Here is a 16,878-nt window from a genome sequence, read left to right on the forward strand (position 1 = left end):
ACTGGTGTAGGATGCTGGTGGGGACAGGTCTGTCACTGTATAGCACTCGGGTACAGTACTGGCTGGATCAGGTCTGTCACTGTATAACACTGAGGTACAGAACTGGTGGGAACAGGACAATCACTGTATAACACTGGGGTACAGTACTGGTGGGGGCAGGTCTGCCAATGTACAATACTGGGGCAGGATACTGGTGGGGGCAGTTCTGTCAGGCTATAACACTGGGCTACAGTACTGGTGGGGACAGGTCTGTCACTGTATAACACTGGGGTACAGTACTGGTGGGAACAGGACAATCACTGTATAACACTGGGGTGCAGTACTGGTGGGGACAGGTCTGTCACTGTATAACACTGGGGTACAGTACTGGTGGGGACAGGTCTGCCACTATATAACACTGGGGTACAGTACTGGTGGGGACAGGTCTGCCACTGTATAATACTGGGGCAGGATACTGGTGGAGACAGGTCTGTCACTGTATAACTCTGGGGTAGGGTACTGATGGGGGCAGGTCTGTCACTATATAACACTGGGGCACAGTACTGGTGGGAACAAGTCTGTCACTGTATAACACTGGGGTACAGTACTGGTGGGGGCAGGTCTGTCACTGTATAACACTGGGGTACAGTACTGGTGGGGACAGGTCTGTCATTGTATAACACTGGGGTACAGTACTGGTGGGGACAGGTCTGCCACTGTATAATACTGGGGCAGGATACTGGTGGAGACAGGTCTGTCACTGTATAACTCTGGGGTAGGGTACTGATGGGGGCAGGTCCGTCACTATATAACACTGGGGTACAGTACTGGTGGGAACAAGTCTGCCACTGTATAACACTGGGGAAGGGTATTGGAGGGGAAAGGTCTGTCACTGTATAATACTGGGGTACAGTACTGATGGGGACAGGTCTTCCACATTATAACACTGGGGTATAGTACTGGTGGGGTCGGGTCTGTCACTGTATAACACTGAGGTATAGTACTGGTGGGGACAGGACAATCACTGTATAACACTGGGGTACAGTACTGGTGGGGAACGGGTCTGTCAGTGTATAACACTGGGGTACAGTACTGGTGGGGACAGGTCTTCCATTCTACAACACTGGGGTACAGTAATGGTGACGACAGGTCAGTCACTGTATAACACTGGGATGGAGGATTGGTGAGGATAGTTCTGTCACTGGATAACACTGGGGAAGGTACTGGTGGGGACGGATCTGTCAATGTATAACACTGGGGTACAGTACTGGTGGAGGCAGGTCTGTCACCATATAACATAAGTATACAGTACTAGTGGGGACAAGTCTGTCACTGTATAACACTGGGGTAGGGCGCTGGCGGGGACTTGTCTGTCACTGTATAACTGGGGTACAGTACTGGTGGGGACAGGTCTGTCACTGCATAACACGGGGGTACAGTACTGGAGGGGACAGGTCTATCACTTTATAACACAGGGGTACAGTACTGGTGGGGACAGGTCTGTCACTGTATAACACTGGGGTACAGCACTGGTGGGGACAGGTCTGTCACTGTATAACACTGGGGTACAGTACTAGTGGGGAACGGTTCTGTCACTGTATAACACTGGCATAAGGTACAGGTAGGTACAGATCTGTCACCGTATAACATAGGGGCACAGTACTGGTGGGGACAAGTTGGTCACTGTATAACGCTGGGGCACAGTACTGGAGGGGGCAGGTCTGACACTGTATAACACTGAGGTACAGTACTGGTGGGGACAGGTCTGTCACTGCATAACACTGGGGTACAGTACTGGTGGAGACAGGTCAGTCACTGTATAACACTGCAATACAGTACTGGTGGGCACAGTTCTGCCACTGTATAACACTGGGAAAGGTACTGGTGGGGACAGGTCAGTCACATCATTACGCTAGGGAATAGTACTGGTGGGGTCAGGTCTGTCACTGTATAACACTGGGGTACAGCACTGGAGGGACGGATCTGTCACTGTAGAAAACTGGGGTATGGTACTGGCGGGGACATGTCTACAACTGTATAACACTGGGGTTCAGTACTGGTGGGGACAAGTCTGTCACTGTATAACACTGGGGTATAGTATTGCTGGGGACAGGTGTGTCACTGTATAACACTGGGGTACAGTACCGGTGGGGACAGGTCTGTCACTGTATAACACTGGGGTACAGTACTGGTGGGGAACGGTTCTGTCACTGTATAACACTGGGGTACAGTACTGGTGTGGACAGGTCTGTCACTGTATAACACTGGGGTACAGTACTGGTGGGGACAGGTCTGTCACTGTATAACACTGGGGTACAGTACTGGTGGGGACAGGTCTGTCACTGTATAACACTGGGGTACAGTACTGGTGGGGACAGGTCTGTCACTGTATAACACTGGGGTACAGTACTGGTGGGGAACGGTTCTGTCACTGTATAACACTGGGGTACAGTACTGGTGTGGACAGGTCTGTCACTGTATAACACTAGGGTACAGTACTGGTGGGGAACGGTTCTGTCACTGTATAACACTGGCATAAGGTACAGGTGGGTACAGATCTGTCACCGTATAACATAGCGGCACAGTACTGGTGGGGACAAGTTGGTCACTGTATAACGCTGAGGTACAGTACTGGTGGGGACAGGCGTGTCACTGAAAACACTGGGGTATAATACTGGTGGGGACACTTCTGTCACTGTATAACACTGGGGTACGGTACTGGTGGGGACAGGTCTACAACTGTATAACACTGGGGTTCAGTACTGGTGGGGACAGGTCTGACACTGTATAACACTGGGGTACAGTACTGGTGGGGACAGGTCTGTCACTGTATAACACTGGGGTATAGTATGGCTGGGGACAGGTCTGTCAGTATATAACACTGGGGTGCAGTACTGGTGGGGACAGGTCTGTCACTTTTTAACACTGGGGTACAGTACTGGTGGGGACAGGTCTGTCACTGTATAACACTGGGGAAGGGTACTGGTGGGGACAGGTCTGTCACTGTATAACACTGGGGTACAGTACTGGTGGGGACAGGTCTGTCACTGTATAACAATGGGGTACATTACTGGTGGGGGCAGGTCTGTCACTGTATAACACTGGGGTACAGTACTGGTGGGGACAGGTCTGTCACTGTATAACACTGGGGTACAGTACTGGTGGGGACAGGTCTGCCACTGTATAATACTGGGGCAGGATACTGGTGGAGACAGGTCTGTCACTTTTTAACACTGGGGTATAATACTGGTGGGGACACTTCTGTCACTGTATAACACTGGGGTACGGTACTGGTGGGGACAGGTCTACAACTGTATAACACTGGGGTTCAGTACTGGTGGGGACAGGTCTGACACTGTATAACACTGGGGTACAGTACTGGTGGGGACAGGTCTGTCACTGTATAACACTGGGGTATAGTATGGCTGGGGACAGGTCTGTCAGTATATAACACTGGGGTGCAGTACTGGTGGGGACAGGTCTGTCACTTTTTAACACTGGGGTACAGTACTGGTGGGGACAGGTCTGTCACTGTATAACACTGGGGAAGGGTACTGGTGGGGACAGGTCTGTCACTGGATAACACTGGGGTACAGTACTGGTGGGGACAGGTCTGTCACTGTATAACACTGGGGTACAGTACTGGTGGGGACAGGTCTGTCACTGTATAACACTGGGGTACAGTACTGGTGGGGACAGGTCTGTCACTTTATAACACTGGGGTACAGTACTGGTGGGGTCAGGTCTGTCATCGTATAACACTGGGGTACAGTACTGGTGGGGTCAGGTCTGTCATCGTATAACACTGGGGTACAGTACTGGTGGGGTCAGGTCTGCCATCGTATAACACTGGGGTACAGTACTGGTGGGGACAGGTCTCTCACTGCATAACACTGCAATACAGTACTGGTTGGCACAGTTCTGCCACTCTATAACACTGGGGAAGGTACTGGTGGGGACAGGTCAGTCACACATCATTACGCTAGGGTATAGTACTGGTGGGGACAGGTCTGTCATTGTATAACACAGGGGTTCAGTACTGGTGGGGACAGGTGTGTCACCGTATATCATAAGGGTACAGTACTGGTCAGGACGGGTCTGTCACTGTATAACACTGGGGAAGGGTACTGGTGGGGACAGGTCTGTCACTGTATAACACTGGGGTACAGTACTGGTGGGGACGGGTCTGTCACTGTATAACACTGGGGTACAGTACTGGTGGGGACAGGTCTGTCTCTGGATAACACTGGGGTACATTACTGATGGGGAACGGGTCTGTCACTGGATAACACTGGGGTACAGTCCTGTTGGGTACAGTCCTGCCACCGTGTGACACTTGGGTACAGTACTGGTGGGAACAGGTCATCCACTGTACAACACTGATGTACCGTACTGGTTGGGACAGGTCTGTCACATCATTACGCTAGGGTACAGTACTGGTGGGGACAGGTCTGTCACATCATTACGCTAGGGTACAGTACTGGTGGGGACAAGTCTGACACTGTATAACACTGGGGTACAGTGCTGGTGGGGAGGGGTCTGTCGCTGTATAACACTGCAATACAGTACTGGAGGGCACAGTTCGGCCACTGTATAGCACTGGGGAAGGTACTGGTGGGGACAGGTCAGTCACATCAACACGCTAGGGTATAGTACTGGTGGGGACGGGTCTGAACTGTATAACACTAGGGTACAGTGCTGGTGTGTGCAGGTCTGTCACTGTATAACACTGGGGTAAAGTACTGGTGGGGACTGATCTGTCACTGTATAACACTGGGGTACAGTACTGGTGGGGACAGGTCTGTCACTGTATAACACTGGGGTACAGTACTGGTGGGGACGGGTCTGTCGCTGTATAACACTGGGGTACAGTACTGGTGGGGACTGATCTGTCACTGTGTAACAATGGGGTGCAGTACTGGTGGGGACTGATCTGTCACTGTATAACACTGGGGTGCAGTACTGGTGGGGACAGGTCTGTCACTGTATAACACTGGGGTACAGCGCTGGGGGGGACGGGTCTATCACTGAACATCAATGGGGTACAGTACTGTAGAGACAGATGTCACTGTATAACACTGTGGCACAGTACTGGTGGGGGCAGGTCTGTCACTGTATAACACTGGGGTACAGTACTGTTGGGGACAGGTCGTCCACTGTCTAACACTGGGGTACAGTACTGGTGGGGGCAGTTCTGTCACGGTATAACAGTGGGTTTCAGTTCTGATGGGGTCAGGTTTGCCACTGTATAACACTGAGGTACAGTACTGGTTGGGACAGGACAATCACTGTATAACACTGGGGTACAGAACTGGTGGGAACAGGTCTGTCACCGTATAACACTGGGGTATAATACTGGTGTGGACACGTCTGTCACAGTATAACACTGGGGTAGGGTGCTGGTGGGGACAGGGATGTCACTGTATAACATTGGGGTACAGTACTGGTGGGGACAGGTCTGTCACTGTATAACACTGGGGTACAGGTCTGTCACTGTATAACACTGGGGTAAAGTATTGGTGGGTACAGGTCAGTAACTGCATAACACTGGGGTACAGTACTGGTGGGCACAGGTCTGTCACTGCATAACACTGGGGTACAGTACTGGTGGGGACAGGTCTGTCACTGTATAACACTGGGGTACAGTACTGGTGGGGACAGGTCTGTCACTGTATAACACTGGGGTACAGTACTGGTTGGGACAGGTCTGTCACTGTATAACACTGGGGTATAGTATGGCTGGGGACAGGTCTGTCAGTATATAACACTGGGGTGCAGTACTGGTGGGGACAGGTCTGTCACTTTTTAACACTGGGGTACAGTACTGGTGGGGACAGGTCTGTCACTGTATAACACTGGGGAAGGGTACTGGTGGGGACAGGTCTGTCACTGGATAACACTGGGGTACAGTACTGGTGGGGACAGGTCTGTCACTGTATAACACTGGGGTACAGTACTGGTGGGGACAGGTCTGTCACTGTATAACACTGGGGTACAGTACTGGTGGGGACAGGTCTGTCACTTTATAACACTGGGGTACAGTACTGGTGGGGTCAGGTCTGTCATCGTATAACACTGGGGTACAGTACTGGTGGGGTCAGGTCTGTCATCGTATAACACTGGGGTACAGTACTGGTGGGGTCAGGTCTGCCATCGTATAACACTGGGGTACAGTACTGGTGGGGACAGGTCTCTCACTGCATAACACTGCAATACAGTACTGGTTGGCACAGTTCTGCCACTCTATAACACTGGGGAAGGTACTGGTGGGGACAGGTCAGTCACACATCATTACGCTAGGGTATAGTACTGGTGGGGACAGGTCTGTCATTGTATAACACAGGGGTTCAGTACTGGTGGGGACAGGTGTGTCACCGTATATCATAAGGGTACAGTACTGGTCAGGACGGGTCTGTCACTGTATAACACTGGGGAAGGGTACTGGTGGGGACAGGTCTGTCACTGTATAACACTGGGGTACAGTACTGGTGGGGACGGGTCTGTCACTGTATAACACTGGGGTACAGTACTGGTGGGGACAGGTCTGTCTCTGGATAACACTGGGGTACATTACTGATGGGGAACGGGTCTGTCACTGGATAACACTGGGGTACAGTCCTGTTGGGTACAGTCCTGCCACCGTGTGACACTTGGGTACAGTACTGGTGGGAACAGGTCATCCACTGTACAACACTGATGTACCGTACTGGTTGGGACAGGTCTGTCACATCATTACGCTAGGGTACAGGACTGGTGGGGACAAGTCTGACACTGTATAACACTGGGGTACAGTGCTGGTGGGGAGGGGTCTGTCGCTGTATAACACTGCAATACAGTACTGGAGGGCACAGTTCGGCCACTGTATAGCACTGGGGAAGGTACTGGTGGGGACAGGTCAGTCACATCAACACGCTAGGGTATAGTACTGGTGGGGACGGGTCTGAACTGTATAACACTAGGGTACAGTGCTGGTGTGTGCAGGTCTGTCACTGTATAACACTGGGGTAAAGTACTGGTGGGGACTGATCTGTCACTGTATAACACTGGGGTACAGTACTGGTGGGGACAGGTCTGTCACTGTATAACACTGGGGTACAGTACTGGTGGGGACGGGTCTGTCGCTGTATAACACTGGGGTACAGTACTGGTGGGGACTGATCTGTCACTGTGTAACAATGGGGTGCAGTACTGGTGGGGACTGATCTGTCACTGTATAACACTGGGGTGCAGTACTGGTGGGGACAGGTCTGTCACTGTATAACACTGGGGTACAGCGCTGGGGGGGACGGGTCTATCACTGAACATCAATGGGGTACAGTACTGTAGAGACAGATGTCACTGTATAACACTGTGGCACAGTACTGGTGGGGGCAGGTCTGTCACTGTATAACACTGGGGTACAGTACTGTTGGGGACAGGTCGTCCACTGTCTAACACTGGGGTACAGTACTGGTGGGGGCAGTTCTGTCACGGTATAACAGTGGGTTTCAGTTCTGATGGGGTCAGGTTTGCCACTGTATAACACTGAGGTACAGTACTGGTTGGGACAGGACAATCACTGTATAACACTGGGGTACAGAACTGGTGGGAACAGGTCTGTCACCGTATAACACTGGGGTATAATACTGGTGTGGACACGTCTGTCACAGTATAACACTGGGGTAGGGTGCTGGTGGGGACAGGGATGTCACTGTATAACATTGGGGTACAGTACTGGTGGGGACAGGTCTGTCACTGTATAACACTGGGGTACAGGTCTGTCACTGTATAACACTGGGGTAAAGTATTGGTGGGTACAGGTCAGTAACTGCATAACACTGGGGTACAGTACTGGTGGGCACAGGTCTGTCACTGCATAACACTGGGGTACAGTACTGGTGGGGACAGGTCTGTCACTGTATAACACTGGGGTACAGTACTGGTGGGGACAGGTCTGTCACTGTATAACACTGGGGTACAGTACTGGTTGGGACAGGTCTGTCACTGTATAACACTGGGGTACAGGTCTGTCACTGTATAACACTGGGGTACAGGTCTGTCACTGTATAACACTGGGGTACAGGTCTGTCACTGTATAACACTGGGGTACAGTACTGGTGGGGACAGGTCTGTCACTAAGTAAAACTGGGGTAAAGTACTGGTGGGGGCAGGTCTTCCATTGTATAACACTGGGGTACAGCACGGGTGGAGACAGGTCAGTCACTGTATAACACTGCGATACAGTACTGGTGGGCACAGTTCCGCCACTGTATAACACTGGGGAAGGTACTGGTGTGGACAGGTCAGTCACAACATTACGCTAGGGTATAGTACTGGTGGGGACAGGTCTGTCACGGTATAACACTGGGGTACAGTACTGGTGGGGACAGGTCTGTCACTGTATAAAACTGGGGTTCAGTACTGATGGGGATAGATCTGTCACTGAACAACAATGGGGTACAGAACTGGAGGGACAGATATCACCGTATAACACTGGGGTACAGAACTGGTGGGGAATGCTTCTGTCACTGCATAACACTGGGATACAGTACTGGTGGGGACAGGCCTGTCACTGTATAACACTGGGGTATAATACTGGTGGGGACACGTCTATCACAGTATAACACTGGGGTAGGGTGCTGGTGGGGACAGGTCTGTCACTGTATTACATTGGGGTACAGTACTGGTGGGGACAGGTCTGTCACTGTATACCACTGGGGTATAGTACTGGTTCGGACAGGTCTGTCACTGTATAACATTGGGGTACAGTATTGGGGGGGACATGTCTGTCACTGTGTAACACTGGGGTACAGTACTGGTGGGGACAGGTCTGTCACTGTATAACACTGGGGTACAGCACTGGTGGGGACAGGTCTGTCACTGTATAACACGGGTATAGTATGAGTAGGGACAGGTCTGACACCGTATAACACTGGGGTACAGTACTAGTGGGGGCAGTTCTGTCATAGTATAACAGTGGGGTACAGTACTGGTGGGGACAAGTCTGTCACTGTATAACGCTAGGGTACAGTACTGGTGGGGACTGGTCTGTCACTGTTTAACATTGGGGTACAGTACTGGTGGGGACAGGTCTGTCCCGGTATAACACTGGGGTACAGTACTGGTTGGGACACGTCTGTCACTGTATAACACTGGGGTATAGTATGAGTAGGGACAGGTCTGTCCCGGTATAACACTGGGGTACAGTACTGGTTGGGACACGTCTGTCACTGTATAACACTGGGGTATAGTATGAGTAGGGACAGGTCTGACACCGTATAACACTGGGGTACGGTACTGGTGGGGACAGGTCTGTCACTGTATAACACTGGGGTACAGTACTAGTGGGGGCAGTTCTGCCACTGTATAACATTGGGGTACAGTACTGGTGGGGACAGGTCTGTCACTGTATAACACTGCGGTAAAGTACTGGTGGGGACAGGTCTGTCACTGTATAACACTGGGGTACAGTACTGGTGGGGACAGGTCTGTCACTGTATAACACTGGGGTACAGTACTGGTGGGGACAGATCCATCACTGAATAGCACTGGGGTACAGTATTAGTGAGGAACGGTTTGGTCACTGCATAACACTGGGATAAGGTACTGGTGGGTACAGATCTGTCACCGTATAACATAGGGTTACAGTACTGGTGGGGGGCAAATTGGTCACTGTGTAACGCTGGGGTACAGTACTGGTGGGGACAGGTCTGTCACCGTATAAAACTGGGGTACAGTACGGGTGGGGACAGGTCTCTCACTGTATAATACTGGGGAAGGGTACTGGTGGGGACAGGTCTGTCACTGTATAACACTGGGGTACAGTAATGTTCGGTACAGGCCGGCCACCGTGTGACGCTTGGGTACAGTACTGGTGGGGACTGGTCTTCCATTGTATAACACTGGGGTACCGTACTGGTTGGGACAGGTTTGTCACTGTATAACACAGTGATACAGTACTGGTGGGGACAGGTCTGTCAATGTATAACACTGGGGTACAGTACTGGTGGGGACAGATCTGTCAATGTATAACACTGGGGTAAAGTTCTGGTGGGGTCAGATCTGTCACTGTATAACACTGGGGTACAGTACTGGTGTGGACTGGTCTTCCATTGTATAACACTGGGGTACCGTACTGGTTGGGACAGGTGTGTCACTGTATAATGCTGGGGTACAGTACTGGTGGGGGCAGGTCTTCCACTTTATAACACTGGGGTACAGTACTGGTGGGGACTGGACAATCACTGTATAACACTAGGGAAAATACTGGTGGGGACAGGTCAGTCACTTCATAACACTGGAGTACAGTACTGGTGGGGACAGGTCTGTCACTGTATAACACTGGGGTACAGTACGGGTGGGGACGGGTCTGTCACTGTATAACACTGGGGTACAGTACAAGTGGGAATGGGTCTGTCACTGTATAACACTGGGGTAAAGTACTGGAGTCGACAGATCTGTCACTGTATAACACTAGGGTACAGTACTGGTGGGGACAAGTCTGTCACTGTATAACACTGGGGTACAGTACTGGTGGGGACAGGTCTGTCACTGTATAACACTGGGCTACAGTACTGCTGGGTACAGGTCTATCACTGTATAACACTGGGGTACAGTACTGGTGGGAACAGGTCTGTCACTGTATAACACTGGGGTACAGTACTGGTGGGAACAGATCTGTCACTGTATAACACTGGGGTACAGTACTGGTGGGAACAGGTCTGTCACTGTATAACACTGGGGTACAGTACTGGTGGGAACAGGTCTGTCACTGTATAACACTGGGGTACAGTACTGGTGGGGACAGGTCTGTCACTGTATAACACTGGGGTACAGTACTGGTGGGGACAGGCCTGTCACTGTATAACACTGGGGTACAGTACTGGTGGGGACAGGTCTGTCACTGTATAACACTGGGGTACAGTACTGGTGGGGACAGGCCTGTCACTGTATAACACTGGGGTACAGTACTGGTGGGGACAGGTCTGTCACTGTATAACACTGGGGTACAGTACTGGTGGGGACAGGTCTGTCACTGTATAACACTGGGGTACAGTACTGGTGGGGACAGGTCTGTCACTGTATAACACTGGGGTACAGTACTGGTGGGGACGGGTCTGTCACTGTATAACACTGGGGTACAGTACTGGTGGGGACAGGTCCGTCACTGTATAACACTGGGGTACAGTACTGGTGGGGACAGGTCTGTCACTGTATAACACTGGGGTACAGTACTGGTGGGGACAGGTCTGTCACTGTATAACACTGGGGTACAGTACTCGTGGGGACGGGTCGGTCACTGTATAACACTGGGGTACAGTACTGGTGGGGACAGGTCTGTCACTGTATAACACTGGGGTACAGTACTGGTGGGGACGGGTCTGTCACTGTATAACACTGGGGTACAGTACTGGTGGGGACGGGTCGGTCACTGTATAACACTGGGGTACAGTACTGGTGGGGACGGGTCGGTCACTGTATAACACTGGGGTACAGTACTGGTGGGGACAGGTCTGTCACTGTATAACACTGGGGTACAGTACTGGTGGGGACGGGTCTGTCACTGTATAACACTGGGGTACAGTACTGGTGGGGACGGGTCTGTCACGGTATAACACTGGGGTACAGTACTGGTGGGGACGGGTCTGTCACGGTATAACACTGGGGTACAGTACTGGTGGGGACAGGTCTGTCACTGTATAACACTGGGGTACAGTACTGGTGGGGACAGGTCTGTCACTGTATAACACTGGGGTACAGTACTGGTGGGGACAGGTCTGTCACTGTATAACACTGGGGTACAGTACTGGTGGGGACAGGTCTGTCACTGTATAACACTGGGGTACAGTACTGGTGGGGACAGGTCTGTCACTGTATAACATTGGGGTACAGTACTGGTGGGGACAGGTCTGTCACTGTATAACACTGGGGTACAGTACTGGTGGGGACAGGTCTGTCACTGTGTAACACTGGGGTACAGTACTGGTGGGGACAGGTCTGTCACTGTATAACATTGGGGTACAGTACTGGTGGGGACAGGTCTGTCACTGTATAACACTGGGGTACAGTACTGGTGGGGACAGGTCTGTCACTGTATAACACTGGGGTACAGTACTGGTGGGGTCAGGTCTGTCACTGTATAACACTGGGGTACAGTACTGGTGGGGACAGGTCTGTCACTGTATAACACTGGGGTACAGTACTGGTGGGGACGGGTCTGTCACTGTATAACACTGGGGTACAGTACTGGTGGGGACAGGTCTGTCACTGTATAACACTGGGGTACCCAGTACTGGTGGGGACAGGTCTGTCACTGTGTAACACTGGGGTACAGTACTGGTGGGGACAGGTCTGTCACTGTATAACACTGGGGTACAGTACTGGTGGGGACAGGTCTGTCACTGTATAACACTGGGGTACAGTACTGGTGGGGACAGGTCTGTCACTGTATAACACTGGGGTACAGTACTGGTGGGGACAGGTCTGTCACTGTATAACACTGGGGTACAGTACTGGTGGGGACAGGTCTGTCACTGTATAACACTGGGGTACAGTACTGGTGGGGACAGGTCTGTCACTGTATAACACTGGGGTACAGTACTGGTGGGGACAGGTCTGTCACTGTATAACACTGGGGTACAGTACTGGTGGGGACAGGTCTGTCACTGTATAACACTGGGATACAGTACTGGTGGGGACAGGTCTGTCACTGTATAACACTGGGGTACAGTACTGGTGGGGACAGGTCTGTCACTGTATAACACTGGGGTACAGTACTGGTGGGGACAGGTCTGTCACTGTATAACACTGGGATACAGTACTGGTGGGGACAGGTCTGTCACTGTATAACACTGGGGTACAGTACTGGTGGGGACAGGTCTGTCACTGTATAACACTGGGGTACAGTACTGGTGGGGACAGGTCTGTCACTGTATAACACTGGGGCACAGTACTGGTGGGGACAGGTCTGTCACTGTATAACACTGGGGCACAGTACTGGTGGGGACGGGTCGGTCACTGTATAACACTGGGGTACAGTACTGGTGGGGACGGGTCGGTCACTGTATAACACTGGGGAAGGGTACTGGTGGGGACGGGTCTGTCACTGTATAACACTGGGGTACAGTACTGGTGGGGACGGGTCTGTCACTGTATAACACTGGGGTACAGTACTGGTGGGGACGGGTCTGTCACGGTATAACACTGGGGTACAGTACTGGTGGGGACGGGTCTGTCACTGTGTAACACCGGGGTACAGTACTGGTGGGGACGGGTCTGTCACTGTATAACACCGGGGTACAGTACTGGTGGGGACAGGACTGTCACTGTATAACACTGGGGTACAGTACTGGTGGGGACGGGTCGGTCACTGTATAACACTGGGGTACAGTACTGGTGGGGGCGGGTCTGTCATTGTATAACACTGGGGTACAGTACTGGTGGGGACGGGTCAGTCACTGTATAACACTGGGGTACAGTACTGGTGGGGACGGGTCTGTCACTGTATAACACTGGGGTACAGTACTGGTGGGGACGGGTCTGTCACTGTATAACACTGGGGTACAGTACTGGTGGGGACGGGTCGGTCACTGTATAACACTGGGGTACAGTACTGGTGGGGACGGGTCTGTCACTGTATAACACTGGGGTACAGTACTGGTGGGGACGGGTCTGTCACTGTATAACACTGGGGTACAGTACTGGTGGGGACAGGTCTGTCACTGTATAACACTGGGGTACAGTACTGGTGGGGACGGGTCTGTCACTGTATAACACTGGGGTACAGTACTGGTGGGGACAGGTCTGTCACTGTATAACACTGGGGTACAGTACTGGTGGGGACAGGTCTGTCACTGTATAACACTGGGGTACAGTACTGGTGAGGTCAGGTCTGTCACTGTATAACACTGGGGTACAGTACTGGTGGGGATGGGTCTGTCACTGTATAACACTGGGGTACAGTACTGGTGGGGACGGGTCTGTCACTGTATAACACTGGGGTACAGTACTGGTGGGGACAGGTCTGTCACTGTATAACACTGGGGTACAGTACTGGTGGGGACAGGTCTGTCACTGTATAACACTGGGGTACAGTACTGGTGGGGACAGGTCTGTCACTGTATAACACTGGGGTACAGTACTGGTGGGGACAGGTCTGTCAGTGTATAACACTGGGGTACAGTACTGGTGGGGACAGGTCTGTCACTGTATAACACTGGGGTACAGTACTGGTGGGGACGGGTCTGTCACGGTATAACACTGGGGTACAGTACTGGTGGGGACAGGTCTGTCACTGTATAACACTGGGGTACAGTACTGGTGGGGACAGGTCTGTCACTGTATAACACTGGGGTACAGTACTGGTGGGGACGGGTCTGTCACTGTATAACACTGGGGTACAGTACTGGTGGGGACAGGTCTGTCACTGTATAACACTGGGGTACAGTACTGGTGGGGACAGGTCTGTCAGTGTATAACACTGGGGTACAGTACTGGTGGGGACAGGTCTGTCACTGTATAACACTGGGGTACAGTACTGGTGGGGACGGGTCTGTCACGGTATAACACTGGGGTACAGTACTGGTGGGGACAGGTCTGTCACTGTATAACACTGGGGTACAGTACTGGTGGGGACAGGTCTGTCACTGTATAACACTGGGGTACAGTACTGGTGGGGACAGGTCTGTCACGGTATAACACTAGGGTACAGTACTGGTGGGGACGGGTCTGTCACTGTATAACACTGGGGTACAGTACTGGTGGGGACAGGTCTGTCAGTGTATAACACTGGGGTACAGTACTGGTGGGGACAGGTCTGTCACTGTATAACACTGGGGTACAGTACTGGTGGGGACGGGTCTGTCACTGTATAACACTGGGGTACAGTACTGGTGCAGACAGGTCTGTCACTGTATAACACTGGGGTACAGTACTGGTGGGGACAGGTCTGTCACTGTATAACACTGGGGTACAGTACTGGTGGGGACAGGTCTGTCACTGTATAACACTGGGTTACAGTACTGGTGGGGACAGGTCTGTCACTGTATAACACTGGGGTACAGTACTGGTGGGGACAGGTCTGTCACTGTATAACACTGGGGTACAGTACTGGTGGGGACAGGTCTGTCACTGTATAACACTGGGGTACAGTACTGGTGGGGACAGGTCTGTCACTGTATAACACTGGGGTACAGTACTGGTGGGGACGGGTCTGTCACTGTATAACACTGGGGTACAGTACTGGTGGGGACAGGTCTGTCACTGTATAACACTGGGGTACAGTACTGGTGGGGACAGGTCTGTCACTGTATAACACTGGGGTACAGTACTGGTGGGGACAGGTCTGTCACTGTATAACACTGGGGTACAGTACTGGTGGGGACAGGTCTGTCACTGTATAACACTGGGGTACAGTACTGGTGGGGACAGGTCTGTCACTGTATAACACTGGGGTACAGTACTGGTGGGGACAGGTCTGTCACTGTATAACACTGGGGTACAGTACTGGTGAGGACAGGTCTGTCACTGTATAACACTGGGGTACAGTACTGGTGGGGACAGGTCTGTCACTGTATAACACTGGGGTACAGTACTGGTGGGGACAGGTCTGTCACTGTATAACACTGGGGTACAGTACTGGTGGGGACGGCTATATTACTGTTTTACACCTTTATGCTCCCAGTCTAATTATTCACCGCCCCATAACAGTCCTAACCTTTCCCTAATCGGTGATAATCTCCCCCATGTTGAGCTTCTCCCTCCTCACCCTTTCCCCTCCCCCACCGCCCCAGCCAACCTCCCCTCCCCCACACTGCCTACCCTCCCCCTCGCCGGGACCCAGCCTCTCCCCCTTTCCTCAGGCCCTCAGGCCCCGCTCCCTCCGGCTCCACCGCCTCACGGCCCCGCTGCTGTACCGCTGAGCGGTCCTTAGCTCCGTGCCGGCCGGCCCACTTCCCGCTCTCGGTGTCTCCCTCACTCACCATCTTTCCGAGCTCCGCATCACTCTGCCTCTCACAGAAACCTGCTGCCGCGTCCGGGCCGCCTCCCATCGCCGCCCATTGGTCCGTCGCCAGGCGGCGCCTGGCATCCGCTTGTTGAATGGCTGCTCTCCCCGTCCATCAAACCACTCCTTCCGCCGCCAAGTTTGGTTGCCCGGGCTGACGGCATTTCTGGAGCAACACGTGCCCTTCTGACGCTATGCTATTGGTGGACTGCTGCGCATGCTGGGTGATGTCGTTCCTCTCTGCCGAAGAAGCTTCCGCTATGAACAGGCGGAACCGGAAATTAAACTACAATTCCCACCATGCACCGCGATCAATCCCAGACATGAAGCTAGGGTCCATGGTGGATTTATTGGGAGGTCCAGTCAGTCCTTTTAGAGATTGTGTCCTCCCAGCATTTAAACTGTTATTTATTCAATTATTTAATTGCTATTTCATCTGTGCTGCGTTTGCACCCTCTTCTGAATGCAATTAAACTTTTTACTAGGGTACAATCTACATATTGCGAAGTCCTCCAGCATTATTCTGGTGTCTCTTCTAATTAATCTCCCACAGCAGATTCAACTGTGGCTTTCAAAAGAGCATTGGATAATTATCTGAAGAGAAAATTGCAGGCCTACAGCGAAATGACTTGGAGAGTTGCTCTTGCAGAGAGCCAGTCCAAGAATGAAGGGCTGAATGGCCTCCTATGCTGTAACATTTCATGGTTCTCTTATTCAAGGCTCCCAAGATTTTAATGCTACCTGGCACAGGGGTGAGAAATTACAATCACCTAGGCAACATGAGGAAAAACATTTTTATGCAGCACATGGATTGGATCTGGAGTGCACAGCCTGGGAGTGAATTATAGAACAGTTACAGCACAGAAAGAAGCCATTTGACCCATTGTGTCTGTGCTGCCTCACTACAAGTGCAACTC

General features: G+C 51.9%; 1 protein-coding gene across 1 annotated transcript in view; it reads right to left on the reverse strand.

Moving 5' to 3' along the window:
* The window catches only part of dda1 (DET1 and DDB1 associated 1), a 29,338-nt gene extending 13,293 nt beyond the window's left edge, over positions 1-16,045 (reverse strand). Inside the window, exon 1 of the mRNA XM_078556234.1 lies at positions 15,939-16,045. Within this exon, the coding sequence (XP_078412360.1) occupies positions 15,939-16,007 (69 nt within the window). The 5' untranslated portion in view covers positions 16,008-16,045. The remainder of the gene's footprint in view (positions 1-15,938) is intronic.
* Positions 16,046-16,878: the final 833 nt, after the last annotated feature.

The sequence above is a fragment of the Cetorhinus maximus genome, chromosome 13 (genome assembly GCF_964194155.1).
Source record: "Cetorhinus maximus chromosome 13, sCetMax3.hap1.1, whole genome shotgun sequence".
Lineage (NCBI taxonomy): Eukaryota > Metazoa > Chordata > Chondrichthyes > Lamniformes > Cetorhinidae > Cetorhinus > Cetorhinus maximus.